We start from the raw sequence: 26,454 nt of genomic DNA, 5'->3' as shown, positions 1-26,454 counted from the left end.
GTGCTCTTGAAGCTTGGATGGCTTCAGATTTGAGTTGGATAATGCAACGCTACAAAGAATGTACTGGGGTTTTTGCAAGCCATCATTTCCTGTTGTGCAAGTGAAACCAAAGCACACACAGTCATCATTCCATTTCCTTCTTTTTGACATGATGAAGGGTTAATGAAGGGTTAAGGGTAAAGAGAAAAAATGAGCTAATATGAGAAAAACTATCTGACTAAGTCAGGGATGACCGCTTTACTCAACCAGACATGCCTATAGCAAAGTATTGCGAGAAATATGCTTTTGAATATTATATTACGATATTATCTGCGGTTACGCCAAGATAAATCATCAGGTGGAAATGCTACGGGGACACGGCGTGATTTATTAGACTACTCTTTACTGAATTTACACACCTATTTCCGATGATTACCAGAGATATGAACTCCCATCACACGATTCAAAGTCCTCAGTGCTAAACATGATACCTCAACTAACACAATTCAAAATTATCAACGATTCAAGAAAAAAACCTTTTAAGAGAAAAAAACCTTTGAAATTCAAAAATTTCTTTAATGCATTGAGACAAATACGAATGAATGACTTCAGCTGCTTTTTATCAAAATGCAGCTTTTTAAAATTTTATAATTGAATAATTTACCTACTATCTGCAGGTCTGGTTTTAACGCGAAGTCGTTACTTGATGGTTGATTCGAGATGTATAAAGATTTCGGCATTATGAGATGGATTTTAACTCTAAGATGTAACCTTCTAGCTAACATTGATGAGACTCCTCAACTCTGAAGTGTAACTCCTAGGTAACACTGATGAGAATCCTCAATGCTGACTCGGGCAGCGGGAGACTGGAGTGTGCTTGGGACAAACGTTACTACCACTTCTCAAGGCACACTGGCGCTGGCTGAGTGATGACTCATGACTCATCACTCAAGGACACAAGCCACTCTTTGTCGCATCCCTGAAATTCCATCTCACACCCCGTGGGGGTGCAGGCACCCCAGGTTGGGAACCCTTGATCTTATGCTGCACCTTATCCAACGCCTCTGGAAATCCAAGTAAATAATGTCCATCTGTTTCCCTCTATCCACAGCGCTTGTTACATCCTCAAAGAACTCCAGTAAGCTTGTCAAACAGGACCTACCTTTATTGAATCCATGCTGTGTCTGCCTGTTGGATCCATTTCTTTCCAGATGCCTCACTATTTCTTCTTTAATGATAGCTTCAAGCATTTTCTCAACTACAAATGTTAAACTAACTGGCCTATAGTTACCTGCCTTTAGCCTACATCCTTTTATGAACAGTGGCATGAGATTTGACATCTTCCAATCCACCAGGACCTCCCCAGAGTCCAGAGAATTTTGGTAAATCATCACCAAAGCCTCTACTATAACTTCTGCCATTTATTTCAGTACCTTGGTTTGCATTCCATCAGGACTAGGGGACTTAACCATCTTCAGGCCCACAAATCTGCTCAGCACAACCTCTTTACAATAGCTATCACTAAAGAGGTCCTCACCTCACATCACATCCATAACATCTCTCTTTGGCATGTTAGACATGTCCTCCGCAGTGAAGACAAGCACAAAATAGTCATTCAAAGCCTCGGTCGTTTCCTTTTTACTCAATATCAATTCCCCCTTCTCATCCTCCAAGGGTTCTGCATTCACTTTAGCCACCCTTTACTGCTTTATATAATTATAAACACTTTTACTATCCATTTTTATATTTTGTGCTAGTTTATTTTCATAATCTCTCTTCCCTTTCTTTATTGCCCGCTTAGTGGTTCTTTGTTGCTTTTTGAAGATTTCCCAATCTTCCAGTTTCCCACTACCCTTGGTGATTTTGTATGCTAAAGCTTTTAGTTTGATGGCTTCTTTTATTTCCTTAGTTATCCAAGGCGGGCTCTCCCCACCCTTGCTGTCTTGCTTTAACTGGAATATACTTTTGTTGAGCACAATGAAAAATCGCATTGAAAGTCTTCCACTGTTCCTCAACCATCCCAACATATACCATGTGTTCCCAGTCTACACTAGCCAAATCCTCCCTCATCCAATTGTAGTCTCCATTGTTTTGAATCGAACTATTGCACCCTCCATTTGTATGAGAAACTCAATCACACTATGATCACTCTTTCCAAGAGAATCCTTAACTACAAGATCACTAATTTTACCTGTCTCATTGCACAGGACCAGATCTAAGATAGCACATTCCCTTGTAGGTTTATTAACATGTTGCCAAGAAAGCCATCATGGATGCATTCTATGAAGTCCTCCTCAAGACTGCCTTGGCCAATTTGATTCACCCAATCTATGTGCAAGTTAAAGTCCCCCATGATAACTGCTGTTCCATTCTGACATACCTTGGGTAAGATATTTCTCTGTTCATTGTCTGTGCCACTGTAATGTCATTATTCGGTGGCCGATAGACAACTCCCACCAGTGATGCTTTTAACTATTCCTAATCTCAACATTCTGCTCCTTAGATCTTATATAATCTCTCACTATCTCTCTGATCTCACCTTTAATTAAGAGCACTACCCCACCTCCCTTACCTTCCTGCTTTTCCTTCTGTATTACCTGATATCCTTGGATATTTAATTCCCAATCCTCTCCAGCCTGCAACCACGTTTGTAATGGCCACTAAATCATACCCCTTTGTACTGATTTGTGTCACAAGTTCACTGACCTTGTTTCGAATACTAGGGCATTTGAATAAAGTGCCTTTACACTCATTGAACTTTTAAAATCTTGTACTCATTTTCTCTTTTGCACTTGACTTTTCCTTACTCCACTCTTCTCTTTTTTTATCTTTTACTTTTCTTTATCTTTATCCACACTTTTCCCTTTTACTTTATCCATACTTTTCTACTCTTTTGAACCCAACCCCCAACTATTTAGTTTAAAGCCCTATCCACAGCCCCGGTTATGCGATTCGCTCGGATCCAGGTCCCATCACGGTTCAGGTGGAGCCCATCCCATTGATACAGCTCCGTCCTTCCCAATACTGCTGCCAATTTCCCATGGATTCAAACCCACTTCTCCCACACCCATTCTTGAGCCATGCATTTAACTCTCTAATCTTCTTGACGCTATGCCAGTTTGCATGTGGCTCAGGTAGTAACCCAGAGATTACCACTTTCTTGGTTCTGCTTTTTAATTTAGTCCCTAGCTGCTCAAATCCCCTCAGCAGAACCTCTTTCCTCATTCTACCTATGTTGTTGGTGCCCACATTGACCACGACAACTGGATCTTTCCCCTCCCACTGCAAATTCCTCTGCAGGTCAGATAAGATGTCCTGAACCTGGGCACCAGGGAGGCAGCACAGCCTTTGGGATGTTCTATCCTCATGACAGAGAACTCTGTCTATTCCCCTGACTATACTATCCCCAATTACCACTATATTTCTCTTCTCTCCTCCTTCTTGAATGGCTCTCTGAACTATGGTGCCGCAGTTAGGTTGCTCATCCTTCCTACAGCCCCCACTCTCACCCACACAGGGAGCAAGAATATCAGACTTGTTGGACAAGCTCAAGGGCTGAGGCTCCTCCAGCACTGTTCCTTGGAGCATACTACCCACCTCACTCGCAGTCACACCCTTTTGTCCCTGACCACAGACTGAATTTGAAGCAGCTAATCTAATGGGTGTGAGTACCTCCTGAAACAGAGAATCCAGGTAACTCTCCCCCTCCCTGATGTGCTGCAGTGGTTGAAGCTCAGATTCCAGGTCATCTACTTTGAGCCTGAGTTCCTCGAGCCGCCAACAGTTGCTGCAGATATGGTCACCAGGAACCACAAAGGGGTACACCAGCTCCTACATCATGCAGCTACAACACATCACCTGATCCTGCATTATCCCTACTTTATTTAATTAGCTGTAATTCAGTGACTTTTTATTCAACCACCACAACAGCCTTACCTGCTACTTAACTGTGTCTCCCTGCCATAGCCTCTTGGGCCAAAGCCTCAGGGTCCCACTCCTACACTAGTCCACTCACACAATGCCGCTCTGCTTTGACCCTGCTTTACTGTTATTTGCTCCAGCTAATGACTCGTGAATTGATTGGTTTGCTGCTAATGCACTGAGCAAAACGCTCCTTTTTAAAACTCTTTTCACTGACCTGTGCCATACTCTCACTCTCTGCGAATCGATTGGTCTGCTGCTATTGAAACATTGCTCCTCCAGACTAGGGATTCTCAATCTTTTTTATGCCAAGGACCAATGCCATTAAGCAAGGGGTCCATGAACCCCAGGTTGGGAACTCCTGCTCCAGACCGTTGAGCACAACACAGTACGTACCACTCACACACAACACAAAGTAATATTATCACAAATAAACTAACAAATAATAAAATATATTTCAGAAGATTGACATTTAGCTTAAAATGCATTTACATCATGTTAAAAATAATTACTATAATGATACTGCCATTACAAATAATGAATATATTCTAGAAGACTGACATTCATTTGTTGGAGACAGAAGATACTGCAGATGCTGGTATCAGGAGCAAAACAAAAGGTGTTGTAGGAACTCAAGGAACCAGGCAGCATCTATGGAGGGAACTGGACAGCAGACATTTTGGATTGAACCAAAACGTCGACTGTCCTTTTCCTTCCACAGATGTTGCCTGACCTACCAGTGCCTTTGGTGTGGTTCAGTCATCATTCTGGTTTGCTTCCTATGTAGCTGGTCTTCCCCACCTGGGATCCAAGGACCCCTTAGTTAATGGTAGAGGTCCTTGGCATTAAAAAGGTTGGAAACCCCTGCTTTGTAGGCTCAGGCAGGGTCCTTACTGTTAAAGGACTAGTTACAAGATGGCACAAACCAAGAGTATGAGTGACAAAGCATCCTTTTTATTACCTAGAGTATCACACAAACTGCTGGAGGAACTCAGTAGGTCAGGCAGAAACCATGAAGAGACACGGACACTCAACATCTGGACAAGGGACTCAACCTATTTTCTGCTCATCTTTTGATCAAACCTTCTTTTCTGCTTTTAGTAAAAGCACCGTAATCCCCATCCTCAGAGCCCAGCTGACCTACTGCCTGTGAATTTATTTTCTTGCATGATGTTTTCCTAGGCAACATCTCAAAGAAAAAATAGGAACAGCTTCCAATATCAATGGCACTGAGGAACAGCATCATCATTCACCAACAATGTCCATAGTTTGATAGTCCTCATGTTTGAAACATCTAGTTATGAAACTCGAATCAGAATGTGAGAAAGAACACACGCAAATGAAGAGTTTGATGAAATACACACTTTAGGATGATAACTTTACTAAAACTCTGACACTGATGTATCACCCTTCAGTAGAACAAATGAAAATCTCTGTGAAGTGCATTTTGCTTAAGTTTCTAGAACACAGAACAGAGGACATTAAACATTACAACACAGCAACCGACCCTTCAGCCCTTGATGGACCCAGGAACACAACCTCCATACTTCACATCATACAAGTCAGTGATAATAAATCTGATTCTGATGTCTGTGCCGACCATTGCACCAATTCCACAACCGATGGATTCATTTTCAAGCACTCTGCCACTCATATTCTCAGTACTATTTACTTGCTTATTTATTTTTTATTATTTGCACAGTTTGTCTTCTTTTGTACATTGGTTGTTTGTCAGTCTTTGTGTGCAGTTTTTCATAGATGCTGCTGTATTTCTTTCTTCTACTGTGAATGGCTGCTAGAAAATGAATCTCAGGGTTGTATACAGTTACATATAATATGTGTACTTTGATACCAAATTTACCTTGAACTTAGAAGCTTCTGAATTTTGACCATAATGTCAATTTAAACTGCACAACTACCTGCTCATGGTCTATATCTCTCCATCCCTGTTTGTCCAAATACCTCTAATAAATCCGATTGTTTTTGCAAAACTATTTCCTTTACAGAAGAGCTACAGTGAAATGTTTCTTACTGTTTGATCAGCAAGCTTGTTCCAGGCTGTTTTCCGTGAGTTCAGCAAATGACCCTTCCTCAAAATTGGAGCAGCTAAACTCATTCAATGCTCAATCACCTACAGCCTGAAACCTTGAAAAAGTAGATTTTCCTTTTCCTCATTCAAATGTCAATTGCCTCATTGAATAGGTTATAATATTCCAGAAATGTCCATAGTCTCAAAGTTTCAAATGTAATTTTTTAATCGTTTTCCATTAGAATCTTGCTAGGTCTATTTCTGTGCGACAATTTAGTATCTGGATCAATTGGAGTTAACACTTTATTCCAAATGTGAATAAACATAAGAAACTCTCTGAACAGGTGCTTTTTCAGACAAAACATTCATCAGTGACACAACCTCACTTTTTTATTATTTCTGTTTTTGCACTAATTATTTTTAATTTAACTATTTAATATACATATATATTTACTGTAATCCTATTTTTCTATGTTTATCATGTACTGCATTGTACTGCTGCCACAAAGTTAACAAATTTCACATCATATGCCAGTGATATTAAACATGATTCTGATTCATTGGAAGCCACGGTTCCTTTATGGAATCCATCGCCATTGATCTCCTGCGCTGTTCCACCTCAGCTTTCAACAGACCAAGCGTAGACCCTGCCCCATGAATCGCCAACGTATAACTTTGTGTGGTTCCTGAAAGGAAAACAAAACCAGAGATTCATGGCAATTTCTCAGTTCAAACAAGTGAAAGAGACAGTGCAGAGTGAACATTAGTTCATGCTCACTCGAAACAGAACTAAGGCAAGATTAGTGAGCAAGTCAGAGCTTGGCTTTATCATTAGACCATAAAATATTGGAGCAGAATTAGGCCATTCAGCCCATCGAGACTCTCTTCATCATTCCAACATGGCTGACTTTTTCAACTCCATTCACTGGCCTTCTCCACATGCACTCTGTTCTGTGCTGAACTGATGCTGAGGCAGTGGCCTGCTCCAGGCTTCAAGTTTGTGGACTTTTTGTTTTGAATTCTATTTGCTTTTTTAAAATTGTTTTCTCTCTCTCTCTCACCCCCCCCCCCCCCCACACACACACATACATTGGGTATATGACGATTTTTTTAAAATAGGTTCTTTTGGGTTTCTTTTTTTGTGGTTGCTTGTAAGGAGATGAATCTCAAGATTGTAAAATGTATACATACTTTGATAATAAATGTACTTTGAACTTTGATCTCCTTTATTGATCAATTTTGGCCTTAAATACACCTAATGACGGTCTCCACAGCTGTCTGTGACAATGAATTCCATAGATTCGTCATCCTCTGGCTGAAGAAATTCTTCCTCCTCACAGTTCTAAAGGGATTCTGAGGCTTTGCCCTCAGAGCCTATATTATCCTAGTAATGGAAATCTCCATATCCGCTCTCTCCGGTCCCTCCAGATTTAGAGTTATTTATCACACAGTGAAATCCAGTGTTTGCATTGATGACCAACACAACTAAGAATTGCGGATGGCAGTCCGCAAGTGTCAGCATAAAATTCTGGCACCAGCATAACATGCCCCCAATGCTCAGCAAAATAGCTCTAAACACAACAAAACAGAACACAAGTGACAAAGCAATGACAACAGCAAAACAAGCCCCTTTCCTCCCTCTTTCCTTCCCTTCAGAATTTAGTAGTTTCAATGATATCCTCTGACTTCCATTGACTACAGACCCAAAGACATCTAACACTCCTCGAAGGTCAGCCCTTTCACATCCCAACCAGTTCTATTCTGCAGTGCCCTCAGAGAAGGAAATGATGATGCTCTGCGTTGGAACTCTACTTCAGATTCTGACCCAAAATATCAACAGTTCCTTTCCTTTCACCAATGCTGTTCAGCCCTCTGAGTTCCTCCAACAGATTGTGTGCTGATCCAGACTCCAGCATCTGCTGTCTCTCGTGTCTCTGAGGTAATTTACAATACAGAAGCTTTGCATTCTGATGTTTCACTCTTAACACTTCCCACACAGAGGTGTAAGGAGCATATTCAGGACAGAACCAGTCACAGGAGAGCTGCAGTCAGATGCTGCCCTCATCCACCCTTGAACATCTCAAACAGGTCATGGGAAAAGACCAGACCGCACTTTCATTCAAGCATGATCTTTGAAAAGAAAATCCATCCCACTGCAGTAGAGTGGCTACTCAGCGTCCGAGTGAAGCTTCGTCTCTCTGTGATTTGCTTCATGAAACTTGAGTTATATGAAGGAGCAACCTCTTCTCCTGGAGTGAGGTAGATATGGAATAAGATGCCAAAGGAAGAGACAATTACATTGTATAAAAGGCATTTAGACAGGATCACGGATAGAAAAGGCTTAATGGGGATTGGGGCCCAAAAACAGGAAAATGGAATTAGCTTGGATAGACATCTTGGTTGACATGGATGAGTGAGCTGAAGGGAAGTGGAATTGAAATTTGTTTCTCATTGTCACATGTACCAAGTTACAGTGAAAGGCATGTCCTGCATACTGTTCAGAAAAAACAATACATTAAAACATTGAAGTAAAGCAATAACAGAAAAGCAGAATAAAGTGCAATAGCTATGGAGAAAGTATGGTGCAGGGAGACAATAAGTGCTAAATCATCACAAGGTAGATTGTGAGAGCAAGAGGCCAGTTTCTGACCATTAGAACAGCCAATAAACACAGAACAAGTACTACAATCTAAATACAATTTGGTGAGGTAAACTATAAAAAATGCTGACAGTCTTATTCTGGAATAATTGTTCTCTATGCTCTTTCATCACATCCACCTTCAACTGTGACACCACTAAAAACAATCCAGTCTTCGTTCTCAAAAGGACTTGCATTTTCAACTTAAGCCTTGTCAAAGAGCTACAGATAGTGTCTATGATGGAGCTGGCTGAGTTTAGAACTTTTCTAACCCTGCACTAGTCCCTCCATACCCACCTCTTGATGATCATTTCATGAAGTTTTTCTAGTCCCTCTCTCAGCCCATCTCCTATTATGGTCAGGTGGCTGCAGGTGCCATGGGGTTGAGGAACCTAATTCACTCCATTGATTCTGTGTTGTACAACTCTGATTTTCTGAATGAAAAGGATTCTAGATTGGAGGACTGAAGGATTTTAAGGTGAGAAAGTGATGAGGAACAAGAGATCCATCTTCACTAACCTGGGAGAACACACACGAGAACAATGTGAGGCTTCTCTTTTCCTCATTTGCTCTGTTAACCCCAAGAATTAGGTGGTAGGCAAATATAATTCAACAAATCCACAGCTGCACCAGTGGCTGCAGATATTCCGCATAGCTTCAGACCCTCAAAACTACTGAGCAATGCACACAAAATGCTGACGGAACTCAGCAGATCAGGCAGCATCAATGGAGGGAAATAAACATTTCACATTTCTTGTCAAGACTCTTAATCAGGACCAAAATGTCAACTGTTTATTTCCCCTCCATAGATGCTGCCTGTCCTGTTGAGTTGCTCCAGCATTTTATGTGCTGCTCTGGATTTCCAGCATCTGTAGAATTTCTTGTGCTCAAAACCTCTGGGCCAGCTAGCATTCCTCTGAATGTTTGCTTCAATCCAGGAACAAACACACATTGCTTGATGATCAGAGCAGTTTCCAAAATACTATAAGACCATAAGATATAGGAGCAGAAGTAGGCTATTTGGCCTATCCAGTCTGTTCCGCCATTCAATCATGGGCTAATTCAATTCTTCCTGTCATCCCCACATCCCTGCCTTCACCCCATACCCTGTGATGCCCCAGCTAATCAAGAACATATCTATCTCTGCCTTAAATACACCCAATGACCTGGCCTCCACAACCACTTGTGGCAACAGATTCCACAGATTTACCACCCTCTGACTAAAGTAATTTCTCCACATCTCAGTTCTAAAAGGACGCCCTTCAATTCTGAAGTTGTCCCCTTTTGTCCTAGAATCCCCTACCATGGGAAATAACTTTGCCATATATAATCTGTTCAGGCCTTTTAACATTCAGAATGTCTCTATGGGATCCCCTCTCATTCTCCTGAACTCCAGGGAATACAGCCCAAGAGCTGCCAGATGTTCCTCATATGATAACCCTTTCATTCCTGGAATCATTCTCGTCAATCTTCTCTAAACCCTCTCCAATGTCAGTATTTCCTTGCTAAAATAAGGAGCTCAAAACTGTACACAATACTCCAAGTCTGGTCTCACCAGTGCCTTATAGAGCCTCAACGTCACATCCCTGCTCTTATATTCTATACCTCTAGAAATAAATGCCAACATTGCATTCACCTTCTTCACAACCAACGCAACCTGGAGGTTAACCTTTAGGTATCTTGCACAAGGACTCCCAAGTCCCTTCGCATCTCTGCATTTTGAATTCTCTCCTCATTTAAATAATACTCTGCCCATTTATTTCTTCCACCAAAGTGTATGACCATACACTTTCCAACACTGCATTTCATTTGCCACTTCTTTGCCCATTCTCGTAAACTATCTAAGTCTCTCTGCAGGTTCTCTATTTCCTCAACACTACCCCCTCTCCTATCTTTATATCATTGGCAAATTTAGCCACAAATCCATTAATACTGTAGTCCAAATCATTGACATACACCGTAAAAAGCAGCAGTCCCAACACTGACCCCTGTGAAGCTCCACTGGTAACCGGCAGCTAGCCAGAATAGGATCCCTTTATTCCCACTCTCCATTTTCTGCCAACCAGCCAATGCTCCACCCACTCTAGTAACTTCCCTGTAATTCCATGAGCTCTTATCTTGCTAAGTAGCCTCATGTGTGGCACCTTGTCAAAGGCCTTTTGAAAATCCAAGTACACCACATCTACTTCAACTCCTTTGTCTACCCTGCTTGTAATTTCCTCAAAGAATTTCACTAGGTTAGTCAGGGTGGTTTTGGCCTATCTGTCATGTGCCTCCAGGTACTCTGTAATCTCATCCCAAACATTCGATTCCAACAACTTCCCAACCACTGATGTCAGACTAACAGGTCTATAGCTTCCTTTCTGCTGCCTTCCAACCTTCTTAAATAGCGGAGTAGCATTTGCAATTTTCCAATCATCTGGTACAATGCCAGAATTTATCAATTCTTGAAAGATCATTGTTAATGCCTCCGCAACCTCTCCAGGTACTTCCTTCAGAACCTAAGCGTGCGTTCATCAGGTCCAAGTGATTTATCCTCCCTCAGACCATTAAACTTCCTGAGCACCTTCTCAGTCATAATTTTCACTACACAAACTTCACTTCCCTGACACTCTTGAATGTCCAGTATACTGCAGATGTCTTCCACTGTGAAGACTGATGCGAAATATGCAGTTAGTTCCTCTGCCAGCTCTACATCTCTCATTACAATATCTCCAGCATCATTGTGTATTGGTCCTATATCTACCCTCGACTCCCTTTTACCCTTTATATACTTAAAAAAAGTTTTCAGTATCTTCTTTGATATTAGTCACCAGCTTCCTTTCATAATTCATCTTTTCCTTCCTAATAACCTTCTTAGTTTCCTTCTGCAAGTTTTTTAAAGCTTCCCAATCCTCTATCTTCCCACCAGCTCTGGCTTCCTTGGATTACCTCGCTTTTGTTTTTACTTTGGCTCTGACTTCAGTTATCAGCCACGGTAGTGTCCTTCTTCCCTTTGAAAATATCTTCTTATTTGAAATATATCTGTCATGCATTTTCCTTATTTTTCACAGAAACTCCAGCCATTGTTTCGCTGCTGTCCTTCCTGCAAATGTCCCTTTCCAGTCAACTTCGGCCAGTTCCCCTCTCATGCCATTGTAATTTCCTTTATTCCACTGAAATACAGATGCATTGGATTTTATTTTTTTCCTCTCAAATTTCAATGTGAACTAGATCATATTGTGATCATTGTTCCCTAAGGATTCCTTAATGTTAAGCTCTCTTATCACCTCCAGATCATTGCACAACACCCACCCAGCACAGCCGATCCCCTAGTGGGCTCAACAAGCTATTCTAAAAAGCCATCCCTTAGACATTCTACAAATTCTCTCTCTTGAGGTCCAGTACTGACCTGGTTTTCCCAATCCACTTTCATGTTAAAATCCCCAAAGGTTATCATGACATTGCCTTTCTGAAATGCTTTTTCTATCTCCTGCTGTAATTTATAATCCACATTCCAGCTGCTGTTTGGAGGCCTGTATACAACTGCCATTAGGGTCCTTTTACCCTTGCCATTTCTTAACTCAACCCATAGAGACTCTACACCTTCCAACCCTACGTTATCTCTTTCTAATGATTTAATATTATTTCTTATACACAGAGCTACACTACTCCCTCTGCTTACTAACCTATCTTTCCGATACACCGTATATCCTTGGATGTTCAGCTCCCAATGGCAGCCATCCTTTAGCCAAGTTTCAGAGATGGCCACAATGTCATATTTGCCAAACTGTAGCTGAATTTCAAGATCATCCATTTTATTCCTTATGCTGTGCATTCAAATACAACACTTACAGTCCAGTATTTGTTGCTTTCTGTTTTAACTGCACCACACCTCTATTGCCCTGTAACTCATCCCACTGACTGTGATTAAGCCTCAGCTCCTGCCTGTTCTTTCTATAGTCTCTGTTGCACGTTATCTTCGATTTATTTCTGTTTTCCCCCTTACTCAACACGATCACTCCAGTTCCCATCCCTTTGCCAAATTAGTTTAAACCCTCCCTAACAGCTCTACTAAATGTGCCCACTAGGATATTGGACCCCTTTGGGTTCAGGTGTAACCCATCCTTTTTGTACAGATCGTACTTCCCCCAGAAGAGGCCCGAATGATCCAGGAAACTGAAGCCCTGCCCCCTACACCAGTCTCTCAGCCACACGTTAATACGCCTGATCATGCTACTTGTGTGCTTGTTAGCACATGGCACAGGCAGCAATCCTGAGATTACTACCTGGAAGCCCTGCTTTTTAGCTTCCTACCCAAGTCCCTGAATTCTCTCTTCAGGACCTCCTCCTCTTTTCTACCTATGTCACTGGTACCAACGTGTACCAAGACTTCTGGCTGTTCACCCTCTCCCTTCAGAAAACTCTGCACCCGATCCGATACAACCTGTACCCTGGCACCTGGGAGGCAACACACCATGCGGGTACCTCTATCAGGCTCACAGAATCTCCTGTCTGTTCCCTCACTACGGAATCCCCTATGACTACCTACTTTAATTTCCTTCAATTAACTCTGTTGCCAGCCTCCAGTGGAAGTCAGTCTTCATGTTGTCACCTTTGTAGGGTCTCAACCCAAAACACTGGTCATCTCTCCACATCTATAGAGCTGCCTGACCTGCTGAGTTCCTCCAATCATTTGATTTTTGCTCCAGATTCCAGTGTGTACAGTCTCTCGTGTCTCCATGAAGTCACTTCCTTCACCGGTGGGTATTACATTTTAAGTTGTGCCGTACCTCGCTGTGTCTGCTCTTGACCCCAGGCCTTTGATGGGGCTGTGTAGCTCAATTTAAAAATTATACAAAGAATCTCTCAGCAAAGACCATCAGCACCATACCGATACAGGCTCTTCAACATATGGGGCACCACTGTAGCATACCACGACGCTGTTACGTTACTGATAATATGTCCCAGTGCACACCAGGTTAATTAAGCCAAGTGGTGTTGGACCACGTTAATGAAAGGCATGGGCCAGATTAAAGAGGCTCCACTACCCTGTCCAACGCAGCCCCACACACTATACTCCACAACCTTATCTCTCCCAGACCCACATATACAACACCAAACCCTACTCTTAAGTTCAGAGTTCAATTCGGTGTCCTCTGTAAGAAATTTGTACGTTCTTCTTGTGGCGCGTGGGTTTCCAAAGACATACCAGTGAGTAGGTTAATTGAAAATTGTCCAGTGATTAGGTTAGGGTTAAAACAGTAGCTTGCTGGGTGATGTAGCTCGGTGGGCTGGAAGAGGCGACTCTGTGCTCTCTCTCTAAATATAAACATATAAAGTCTGAAGTCTTGAAGAAGGGACTCAGCACAAAATTTTATTTCACATGTAAAATATGAAGTACTTTTAACCAGGCAAAAACTATTAGATAACTCAAGGTAATTAAATGATGAAATGGGAATTCTTTTGGAATAGTCAAAGTTATGAAAATAAAGTTAGACCCAATCCTCCTTCCCTGTCAGTTTCTCTCGGGTGAATGTAAACAAGACAGAGGGTGAGAGGGTGAAGCACTGACCACTCTGAGTTTCTCTGACATAAATGGCTTCTGACCCAAAGTCGCCTACAGTGAAAGTGGGTGTTGAAGATAAGGAGGATGAAGCAGCCATGAACGTGGAAGAGGTTGAGAGAGTTTCTGCTGCAAAATGAGGGAGATGTTACCTGGAGACGGCCAAAGCTGTGACTGCAGGGCTCTTTGTGTTCTGCCTCCCTGACTGCCTACTGGTTCTGTTCAGTTTCTGACAAAGCTCAAGGCACCGTTCCCATCGATAACCAGCTGTAAATAAATATTAAAAACATGGTCAGTACGGGGCGTCACCATAGTGTAGCTGTTAACAGCACCAGTGATCAGTAATCCGGGTTCTATTCCCACTGCTGTCTGTGAGGAGTTTGTACATTCTCCCTGTGAACGCATGGGTTTCCTCTGGGTGCTCTCGTTTCCGCCCACATTCAAAAGGGATACAAATTAGGATTAGTAAATTGCGGGCATGTTCTGTTGGTGCCAAACCAAGGCGACACTAACAGGCCCCAGCACATCCTCAGATTGCGTTAGTCATTGACACAAATGGTGTATTTCATTGCATGTTTCAATGTACTTGAGACAAATAAAGCTCATCTTTAATCTTTCAGTATTTTAGAGAAGCCAGTCAATACAGCAGATACAGCAGGCTTTTAATGTAAAGCCTGGGTGGAGGGTATGGAGCTCCTGGGATGGCCAGCCATCAAGATCCCCATCTTGGCCTCACCAGTGTAGTCTAAAGGAAAGTGAAGCAATACATTTGGCACCAGCTTGACTGCAGGAACTGCTGGAAGGGTGTTCAGTGACCAGCCAGCCGCCTTAGAGGCTCCACTCCAGATTTTCTGTCTGGGTTTACTCCCTTAACCTTCGTCTCTCCCAAGGCTGCCCACAAGGCAGTGGAGTTATTTACCCATAGCTGGGGCAATAATCAACCAATTAGAATTACCAGGTAATCCTGATTGTAAACCAAGCTTAATGGCAGCCTTCTTAGAAATGGGATTAATGACCACCTGCTTAGTAATGGGAATGGGTATCCCAACTTGATTATGCTTTAATTTGAGCCCTGCTTCAGATATGAGCATTATTTAACAGCTTCTAAGTTGCAAGTCTCCTTCAACAGTGAAACTACAGTCCCATGTTGTTTCAGTCTATTCAACTAGCTCTTCCCACTGTGAGCCCAACAAGATTTCTGTACCAAAGTCATATCTCACACTTGCCCTTTTTAGTCAAGATATTGAGTTCAAAGGTCTTATAAAGCTTTATAAAACTCCAGCTTGGCTGCACCTGGAGTATTACATACAGTTCTTATCACCCCATTACAGGAAGGATGTCGAGGCTTTGGAGAGGGTGCAGAGGAGATTTACCAGGATGCTGTCTGGTTTAGAGGCCATGTGCTGTAATGAGAGGCTGGATAAACTTGGGTTGTTTTTCTCTGGAGTGCCAGAGGCTGAGGGGAGATCTGATCGAGGTTCTTAAGATAATGAGAAGTATAGGTAGAGTAGAGAGGGAGTACCTTTTTCCCAGGGTTGAAATGTCTAATACCAGAGGGCATGCATTGAAGGTGAGAGGGGATGATTTCAAAGGAGCTATAAGGGGCAAGTTGTTTTTTGTTTTACACGGAGAGTGGTGGGTGCCTGGGGTGGTGGTGGAGGCAGAAGCATTATAGACTTTTAAGAGATGTTTAAATAGGTACATGAATGTGAAGAAAATGGAAGGATATGGATATTGTGTAGACTGACCTTAGGTGCTGACTGTGAGGAGTTTGCATGTTCCCCCTGTGAATGTGTGGGTTGTCTCCTGGTATTCTGGTTTCCTCCCACCTTCAGAAGGTGTATGTGTTAGTATGTTCATTGGCTAGTGTTGATCTTTCCCACCCACTCAGCTTCACCTGTCACCTTTCCCTCCCCCACCTTTTTATTCAGGCACCTTTCCCTTCCTTCTCTGTACTGAGGAAGGGTCTTGGCCTGAAGCATTAACGGTGTATTCATTTCCATAGATGCTGCCTGACCTGCAGAGTTCCTCCAGCATTTTGTGTGTTGCTGCTGTTAATTGCCCCAGCGGGGTGAGCAGGTGGTAGAATCAGGGGTTGGGAGGAGAGGTGGGGAAAAGAGTTGATGGGAAGAAAAGAGAATACCAATGAACTGATGTGGGATTAGTGGTTAGTGGTAAACTCAGACTAGATGGACCAAGGGTATCTCTCCCTGTTGTATCACTCTTTGACTCTGTAAACTATGGTGCCCACTTTCCGCATCAGCCGGGCAGGTGATATTAGGCCTTGGATTTCAATGGGGAGGGGGAGTTTAATAGACACAACAATAGCTTTAACATTGTAAATAACTGACAGGAAACTTGTCAAACAAAACCTACAGAGACCAACTGACCAGGTTTTAATGGAGATGGAGATAGAGGAAAGAGGAGAGACCCCCTCCCCCTTGATTCCCCTCTAGCTTTCTCCCTCTATCCTCACTCTCTAATGCGTAGGGGGATAAAGGGGGAGGGGGCTGAGAGATTGAGGTGGGTGGGAAAGAGGAGGGGTGAGAGATTGAGGGGTTAGGGGGAGAGAGGAGGGGGAGAAGAGGGGAGAAGAGGGGGAGGAGGGGGGAGAAGAGGGGGAGAAGAGGGGGAGAAGAGGGGGAGAGAGGGGGGGAGAGGGGGGGAGAGGGGGGGAGAGGGGGGGAGAGGGGGGGAGAGGGGGGGAGAGGGGGAGAGAGGGGGAGAGAGGGGGAGAGAGGGGGAGAGAGGGGGAGAGAGGGGGAGAGGGCGGAGAGGGGGGAGAGGGGGGAGAGAGGGGGAGAGAGTGATTGGGAGGAGACAAAGTGAGAGAGAGACAGGGGTGAAAGTCAGAGGGGAGAGAGAGAGAGAGATAAAGAGGTGGAGAGAGAGAGATAAAGGGGAGAGGTAGATAAGACATAGGAGCAGAATTAGGCCATTCAGCCGATCGAGTCTGCTCTATTAAGCTGATTTATCTTGTCTTCTCCCCTGACTAATGAAGAACCTTCTCAATCTTGGCTTTAAATATACTCAATGACTTGGCCTCCACAGCTGTCTGTGGCAGTGAAATCCACAGATTCTCCATCCCCTGGCTAAAGAAATTTTTCCTTATCTCTGTTCTAAAGGGATGCCCTTCTATTCTGAGGCTGTGCCCACTGGTCCTAGATTTAAAGACAAAGTTCTATTCAAGTTTAAATTTCTTTCTGTTTCAGGGCTTTATTGTTTTTCAGTTGTGTACCTTTTAACTGGGACGTATTCTGTAAGAGAACACTGGGTCAATACAATATTTCAATGACTCCATCCCAAACGATTATTAATTCCGTAAGGTTCAGCATTACATAAATGGAAAAGCAGCAGTCAACACCTTTACTCAGAAATCTGTGAATGGCTTTTGGTCTTTGAAAGATAAAAACTGTAGTTGTGTAATGGTTAGCGTAATGTTTTACAGCGCCAGCTATCGGGGTTCAATTCCCACTGTTGTATGTGAGGAGTTTGCACGTTCTCCACCTGACTACGTGGGTTTCCGCTGGGTGCTCTGGTTTCCTCTCACATCCCTAAAAGCACTTGGGCATGTCATGTTGCTGCCAGAAGTGTGGCAATACTTGCGGGCTGCCCAGCGCAATCCTCAAAGTTTTGATATGATGCAAATAACACATTTCATTGTACGATTCAAAGTACATGTCACAAATGAAGCTAATCTTAAAAATCTTATCTCTAAGAACTGCTTGCATGCATTGGTGTGAAAACTGTTCAGATGTCCACTAGAAGTTCAACCTGGTGTATGTTAAAGAGAGAAATGGAAAGTTGTTTGCATTGTACTCTCATCAGCCTGCTGAAACACAAACTATAGAAACATTACCTTGCTGTTCTGAATCTGGGACTATGTGTTGAGATCCAGGGTGCCCTCCATCACTCCTGGAGACATTTACTCTTGTAAACTCTGTCTTCCATAGCTACAGTTGGAACAGAATTCAAGATTTTATAAACCTCTGTAAGATTAACAACACAAACATGGTCTGCTTTAGATAATGACCTGGGAGTTCAGATACCAGGCACAATGCTGTGCTAAGAGTCTCTGGTGGCTAGCCTTGCTCCTATCATTCCCTAATCAACAAACAGCAGTACCCACCAATGAGAAGAATTGTGGCTTTGGTAGATAAACACAAGAAAAATAATTAGAAAACTGGACAGAAAGACTAATTACATGGCCTGGCCAAAGTGGTGCAGGAGGTAGTGCATTGCCTCACAGTTCCAATGGTCCAAAGATCCTGGCCCCTAGTGCTGACTGTGTGGAGTTAGCACATTCTCCCTGTGATCACACAGGCTTCCTCGCAGTGCTTCAGGTACCACCCATGTTCCAAAGACATGCAGTTTGGTAGATTAATTGGCTGCTATAAATTCCCCCTGGTGTGTTGGAGTGTGACAAAAGATTCAGGGGTACGTTGATTGAGAAGTGTCGAGAATAAATTGCAGGAATATGTTGGGAAAGAAAGACTGTTAGTATTGTTCTAAGAGCAGAGATAGATTCGTGAGGTTAACTAGCCTGTTTTATGTTGTGAGGAAGTCTGGAATATGAAAAGAAACATCTCTCACTGAGCAAGGTGAGCTGATAGAACCATGGATGCTTTGAGAGGAAGCAATAATTTGGCTTCCTTCTGTCCTTGAGACTCAAGGGAAAGATAAAAAAAAAACAAAAATTGGGCCAGAAGGTCTGCTTTTATGTTGTAAAATCTGTTGTGGGAAAGATAGCTGCAAGAATAATATCCACAAACAAAATAAATTTGTAGACCAGACTGACGTACCTGTCACTCTTATGAGTTCAAGGATTGTAAAGGAAAGTCTCAGGCAAACAACCAGATAAGGGTTTTCAAGCTTGAGGACGATAAAAAGAATGAGGTGAAGAGAAAGGAGAGAGGTTTATCATTTCATCTCTACAACACAAGGCTGCAGGATCTCCCCCGGCAACTGAAACCTCTGGCTTTTGAGCACTCCTCAGGTGACAAAATTCCAAGTGGAGTTGATCTGAAGGGGAAGTTCACCAATGTAAGAGACCAAAACAGAGGGTTACACCAGCTATCCATGTTGGCTGTTTGCCTCCCTAAACCATAGACATTTTGAAATATTTAAAGTGCTATACAAATTGGAATAAAGCAATTGGAAGAAACTCTAATAAAAGTTATGCTCCAGGTCGTGCTATGTGCAGTGGTAAGCTGAAACAATTGCAAATATTGTTGATTAAGGAATGGTAAGAAAAACATAACATTATCCATTTGTCAAGGGCTCCAGGGGGCAAAAACATGACATGATGATTATTCTCACTATGTTTTGAAAAGAAGAAGGGAAATTACGGTGTGGATCGTTGTAGTGGGCAGTACAGGGGTCGGAGAGTGGAATGGTTTACAATGCTTAGCCAAAATGTGGGTTAAGGTGGGGACTGTTAAATGCGCACAGGTCATGGTGTCTATTCAATGTGACTAATTCTGCTTTAGAAAAGAGGATTGAGGTCTAACTGAATGTGCAAACAGTTGTCACCACCTTTATAGTGCAATGGTTGACTTGACAAAACATTGAACATGAAAAAAACCAAAGATATGAGCCAAGAAGGAAGATGGGAGTGGGCAAGAGTGACTGAGTTGAGCTGAAGGATCTGCTTCTGTGGTGAATTACTCTGTGACTCCATGAATCTGTGAATAATCAACCTGGTGCACACTCTCTAATGTAGAATCAGGTGAGATTCTTTGACGTGCTGTACTGTAACCAGTCAAAATTTGCCAGAGCCCCTTCAACTCAAGGCAAGAGGGATCAGGTCCTTTTGAATGCAGGGGGAGTGGTCATGGAAGGGAAGTATTAATTTCAATAGGACAGTGCAGAAGGAACCAATGTTTGGATCTGACCACAACCTCTGGCAGTTTTATCCATCATTGCCACATTGTCAACACTTACTTGCACCGTGCCATCTGCGTGTCCCGTTATAATGACATTGCGAGGATCCCATTCCTGCACCTCTGTGAAACAACAGCACAAAATCTGCTTCGCTGGCTCCCCGGATGTGTTGATGCTTGTGAGTGGTTGGCCATTGAGGGTCCACAGGTACAGGTGTGTCCCTGCACAAGTAGCAATGTCCCCCTAGTAACAATAAAGCAGTGAGCAGTGAGGTGGCACAAGGTGCCATATTGGATCCAAAAAGAATTCAAAGGAAACTGTTTTACCTCAGGGGAGATGGGTTGTGGACATACCAAAATGCAGAAGAGTTGTGAAAGTAATGTAGATAGAGGTGAGGAGACAGAGGCAATGCAAATATGCTTAGGGAACGCAGGCTGGCTTTCTCTGGCAGAGATTTCTCAAACAGTCTGAAGTTATAAGAGGCAGAGATCGAGTGGACAGCCAGAGACTTTTCCGCAGGGCAGGAATGTCTCATACCAGGGGGCAAAATCTCAAGGTGATTGGTGGAAAATAAAGGGAGAATGTCAGAGGGACACAGAGAGTGGTGGGTGCGTGGAACGCCCTGTCGGATAGTGGTAGAGAGAGATATAGACAAGAAACACTTGGATAGGCATAATGTTAAGGTGATTGTATTAAAGAATAGGGGGAATCCCAGAGGGAGGTTTTTACCTAGACAGTGGTGAAAAAGTCTCTGGCTATTCATTTAACCTATGTTTCATTCACATCGTCTGATTTCTTTTTAAACTTGAATTAACCATTTAAACAGTCAATTTGCTGATGATAGCCCACCAATTCTCTTGGGATACTATGAATCCTCTCTGCTGAGAGGATCATTGGGGTCACTCTTCCACCTATCCAAGATATTTGTCAGGGTCGCTGTGTACTCAGGGCCCTTAGTATTGTCAATGATACCTCCCATCCATCCATCAATCTCATTGAACCCGCTACCATCAGGCAGGAGTCACAACCACGGATTCAGCAGCACAGTAGATATGGCAATTGTGCTTGTGAATATGCACACGTCAGCTAATTATTATTTAAATGTGATAATATTTAACTCCATACTTGTCATCTTGGTGTTTGTCGAGACTTGGACAGAGCACAGCAACACTTTGCTGCCTGTTTGCTTTTGGCCTTGCCTGAGAAATTGGACTGTCGAGTCACCTGACTCTGAAGACTAGCGGTATTTGTTTAATGTTCTTTTCAGCCGCAGTGTAGGCTTCATTTTCTATTTGCGAGTTTTAGTTAACGGCTCTATTTGATCTAGTGTTTATTGTTTTATTTTCTCTTTAACACTGTTCGTGTTAAAATCTGCTTCAGTGTCTCTCAGTCCACACTTGGGCCATATCTGAACCTGGTGACAGCAGGAGGTACAGCAGCATTAGGACAAAGACTGTCAGGATGGGGAAACATCTTCTTTGCCCAGGCCATGTGACCACTGAACTCACTGCCACCACCCAGCTCTCATCACTTATGAAACACCGGTATCATTATACTGTTTACTTTTTAACTTCTATCATAATTGCACTTCATGTTTTGTTCAATTATTTGTGTGTGGTCCTTAAGGTTGTGATAGCCGAGGGTGTAATGGGGATAACCTCCCACTACCTAGTAAATTCTCTCAGTGACCTGTGCCTCAAATAGTCTCTGACAACCAAATCCAGCTCCTGGCCTTCATGTGTGGCTTGGTTACTGAACCATTTCAACTGACAGGAGAAGGGGCAAAGGCAGGATACTGCCACCTTAAAACCAGTCACTTCGGGCAGAAGGGGCTTGTCAGCTGTGGTTGGCAGCTCATCTAGGAGAAGGAAAATTCTGATCTCATGCCTCCACTGCCTTGTGGCTATACCCAGTCATGGGGAAAGCTTCAAGGGAAATATCCAAAGCAGGAGTCCCTAAGGCAGTCCTACGTTGAGTTCAACGCTAACTGGCAACTCCTGTGATGCTGCTGGTACCAAACTATGGCGGTCTCTGCTGTTCCTCTGGGTTCATCAGCTGTGTGGGGAGGGGGAGCCTGCGACATGGGCAACAGCTTGTTCTCCTTATCGTACTGCCCCGGCTTGTGTATCTAGACAGCTAGGACTCAACATGCATGACTGAACCTGACTGACAGAGCCTCACAAGTTAGCTGTGGTATCATTACTTTGTGTTGTGTGTGAGCTGTATGCTCTGTGTTGTGCACCTTGGTCCAGAGGAATATTATGTCGTTTGGTGTACACATGTAAATGGTTGAATGACAATAAACTTGAACTTGAAGGTGCCGTTACCCTCTCAACTCCTAACAAAACATGAAAAGCAAAGCCACTCCCAACTCTTGATGCTACAAAAAGATAATAAAACTTTATCCAGCTCTAAATATTTTTAAATTGCAAAAGATTATTCTCTCATCACCATTATAATTTTTATTGCAGTATAATTTGGATATTAGCCAGCCATAAATGGCTGCTGGCAATAAAACATCACAAGAACAAGACATCAGCTCACCTCTCCCAGCAGAAGAGGAAAAAACATCTATGAGCAGTTTAATGCTATCATAAATGTATTTGTAATAATATTAAGGTATGTAATAACATACATCATTCCAGCAACCAGAGCTCTTTCCCATCTGCATACTTCCTCGAGTGTTGTCAGATTATCACTGCAGTTTCAGTCCCCAATTAGCACAAAACCCTTAACCACGATGATGAGCAGAGGGATCTTGGGGTCCAAGTTCACAGCTCCCTAAAAGTGGCTACACAGGTCGATAGGGTGGTTAAGAAGGCATACAACATGCTTGCCTTTATTAGCTAAGGCACTGAGTTCAAAAGTTATGTTGCAGCTTCATAAAACTCTACTTAGGCCTCAACTACAGTATTGCATACAGTTCTGGTCACCACATTATAGGAAGGATGTCGAGGTTTTGGAGAGGGGGCAGAAGGGGTTTACCAGGATGCTGCCTGGATTAGTGGGCATGTGCTATGAGATGCTGGACAAACTTGGGTTGTTTTCTGTGCAGTGGAGGAGGCTGAGGCAAAATCTGATAGAAGTTTATAAGGTTACAAGAGGCATAGACAGAGTAGACAGACAGGATTGAAATGTCTAATACCAGAGGGTGAGAGGGGGTAATTTCAAAGGAGGTGTGAGGGGCAACTTGTTTTTTTTTTTTTTACACAGGATGGTGGGTGCCTGGAATGCACTGGCTGGGGTGATGGTAGAGGCAGATACATTTTAAGAGATGTTTAGATAGGCACATGAATGGCTATCATGAGAGGGCACAGTTTTAAGGTGCTTGGAAGTAGGTACAGTGGAGATATCAGGGTAAGTTTTGTTTTACACAGAGAGTGGTGAGTGCGTGGAATGGGCTGCTGGCGACGGTAGTGGAGGCAATACGATAGGGTCTTTTAAGAGACACCTGGACAGGTATATGGAACTCAGAAAAATAGAGGGTTATGGGTAACTCTAGGTCATTTCTCAGGTAAGGACATGTTCGGCACAGCTTTCTGTGCCGAATGGCCTGTATTGTGCTGCAGGTTTTCTATGTTTCTATGAATGCAAGGAAAATGGAAGGATATGGACACTGTGCAGGCAGAAGAGATTAAATCAGTTAGGCAATTTAATTGATTCCACACAACATGGTGGGGGAAGGGCCTCTTCCTGTGCTGTACTGTTCTAACCTCAACATTCTGCCCACCAAATTCCCAGTTTGCCTCACTCTGCTGTTGGCGTCCTCATCATTGACCCTGTAGGATTATCAATGATCAATTCCTGGTGCTGTTCACACCATGTCACTACTCAGTCAAGAAGTCAGTTTGCTCCATAAGGAAACTCCTGTAGCTGCCTCTCTCTTAGATGCCCTGCACAATATTTCACACCAGCATCATCTGAAACTCTCAGGATTCCCATGCTAAATTTGTTTAAAGCCTCCTCTAAGGTACCAGCAATTCTTTCAATGAGAATATTGGGTCCATTCCAATTTAGATGCAACAGGTCTGGCTTATACAGACCCCACTTCCCCAAAAATGGTCCAGCAATCTAAAGCCCTTCTTCCTACAGCCGGATCAACCAAGATCACAAGAAGCTGCAAAGGAGATTTACCAGGATTGGAGAGCATGTCTTATGACAAGCGGTTGAACGAGGTAGGATTTTTCTCTTTGGAGTGAAGGAGGATGAAAGGTGACGATAGAGGTGAACAAGATGATAAGAGCCACAGACTGAGTGAACAGCCAGAGACATTTTCCCATGGCACAAATGGCTAATATGAGGGGGCATAACTTTAAGGAACGTACTGGAGAGTTGTCAAAGGTATATATTTATTTATTGATCTTTTTTTTATACACAGAATGGTGAGTGCTTGGAATGCACTGTCAAGGTTGGTGGTAGAGGCAGATATATTAGGGACACCTAAGAGACCCTTAAATGGATGATAGAAAATGAAGGGCTGTGTGGGAGGGAAGGGTTAGATTGATCTCAGAGTAGAGTAAAAGGTCAGCACAACATCATGGGCCAAAGGGTCAGTACTGTGGTGTAATGTTCCATGTTCAGAGAGGCTTGTGAACACAGCTGAGCCCATCGGATAAACCAGTCTCCCTGCAGCAAACATAATCAAGGCCCTTCCCACCCCAGTCATTCTCTCTCTACCCCTCTCCTATTGCATTGAAGATATAAAAGCCTGAGAACACCACACTCAAGGACAGATTCTATTTCCTTGAATGAATCTCTTACATGGTAAAAGATGAACTCCTGAACTCTCCATTAACCATTGTAGCCCTCACACTTCACGTGTTTACCTGCAATATGGTTTCTCATATACAGTGGCGATAAAAAGAATTCAACCCCCGGAAGTTTTCATGTTCTTTTGTTTTACAACATTGAATTGCAGTGGCTTTAATTTGGCTTTTTTGACACTGATCAGCAGAAAGAGACTTTTTCATGTCAAAACAGATCTCTGCAAAGTGATCTAAATTAATTACAAATATAAAACACAAAATAACTAATTGCATAACTATTCTTTCCCTTTTAATATGGCACACCAAATCATCACTGGTGCAGCCAATGGTTTTAAAAGTCACATATTTAAATGGCGATCTGTTTTTGGAGACCTGGGTGCAGTCAAGGTGTTTCAATTGATTGTAGTAAAAATACACCTGCATCCTGAAGGTCTAACTGCTGGTGAGTCTGTATCCTGGAAAAAACTACACCATCAAGACAAAAGAAAACTCCAAGCAACTCTGTGAAAAGGTTTTTGAAATGCACAAGTCAGGAGATGTAAACAAGAAAATGTTCCAAATCACTGAATATCCCTTGGAGTACAGTTAAGTCAATCATCAAGAAATGGAAAGAATATGGCACAGCTGTAAATCTGCCTAGAGCAGGCCATCCTCAAAAACTGAGTGACTGTGCAAGAAGGGGACTAGTGAGAGAGGCCACCAAAAGACTTAAGACAACTCTGGAGGAGTTAGAAGCTTCAGTGACTGAGATGGGAGAGACTGCGCAAACAATAACCGTTGCCCAGGTGTTTCACCAGTTGCAGTTTTATGAGAGAGTGGCAAAGGGAAAGCTACTGTTGAAAAAACGCACATGAAATCTTGGCAGGATTTTGCCAGATGGCATGTGGGAGACTCTGAAGTCAGCTGGAAGAAGGTTCTATGGTCTGATGAAACAAAAATGGAGATTTTTGGCCATCCGCCTAAACACCATGTTTGGCGTAAGCCAAATGCTGCACATCATTAAAAATACATCATCCCTACCATGAAGCATGGTGGTGGCTACATCATACTGTGGGGATGCTTCACTGCAGCAGGCTCTGGAAGGCTTGTGAAGGTAAAGAGTAAAATGAATGCAGCAAAGTACAGGGAAATCTTAGAGGAAAATTTGATGCAGTCTGCCAGAGAACTGCAGTCTGGGAGAAGATTTATTTTCCAGCAAGACGATGACTCAAACATGAAGCCAAAGTTACACAGGAATGGCTTAAAAACAACAAAGTTGATGTCCTGGAGAGGCCAAGTCAGAATCTAGATCTCAATCCAATTGAGAAGTTGCGGCTGGACTTGAAAAGGGCTGTTCACTCACGATCCCCATGCAATTGGAACAGTTTTGTAAAGAAGAACAGGGAAAAATTTCAGTGTCCAAATGAACAAAGCTGATAGAGACCTATCAACACAGACTCAAAGCTGTAATTGCTGCCTAAGGTGCACCTACTAAATACTGACTTGAAAGGAGTGAATCCTTATAAAATCAATTATTTTGTGTTTTATATTTGTAATTAATTTGATCACTTTATAGAGATCTGTTTTCACTTTAACACAAAAGGGTCTTTTTCTGTTTATCGGTGTTAAAAAAGCCAAATTAAATCCATTGTGATTCAATGTTGTAAAACAACAAAACATGAAAACTTCTAAACGGATGAATACTCTCAATAGA

The 26,454-nt window shown here is 42.8% G+C and overlaps 1 protein-coding gene across 1 annotated transcript in view; it reads right to left on the bottom strand.

Annotated features, from left to right (window-relative positions):
* Positions 1–5,247: 5,247 nt before the first annotated feature.
* The window catches only part of wdfy4 (WDFY family member 4), a 427,205-nt gene continuing 405,998 nt past the window's right edge, over positions 5,248–26,454 (bottom strand). Inside the window, exons 60-63 of the mRNA XM_073025649.1 lie at positions 20,056–20,238; positions 17,972–18,065; positions 14,265–14,379; positions 5,248–6,615 (exon numbers count right to left, since the gene is read on the bottom strand). Of these exons, the coding sequence (XP_072881750.1) occupies positions 6,549–6,615; positions 14,265–14,379; positions 17,972–18,065; positions 20,056–20,238 (459 nt within the window). The 3' untranslated portion in view covers positions 5,248–6,548. The remainder of the gene's footprint in view (positions 6,616–14,264; positions 14,380–17,971; positions 18,066–20,055; positions 20,239–26,454) is intronic.

Source organism: Hemitrygon akajei, chromosome 21 (assembly GCF_048418815.1).
Source record: "Hemitrygon akajei chromosome 21, sHemAka1.3, whole genome shotgun sequence".
NCBI lineage: Eukaryota > Metazoa > Chordata > Chondrichthyes > Myliobatiformes > Dasyatidae > Hemitrygon > Hemitrygon akajei.
Note: the sequence above shows the minus strand (reverse complement) of the source record. Positions and strands in the feature narration are given on the sequence as shown.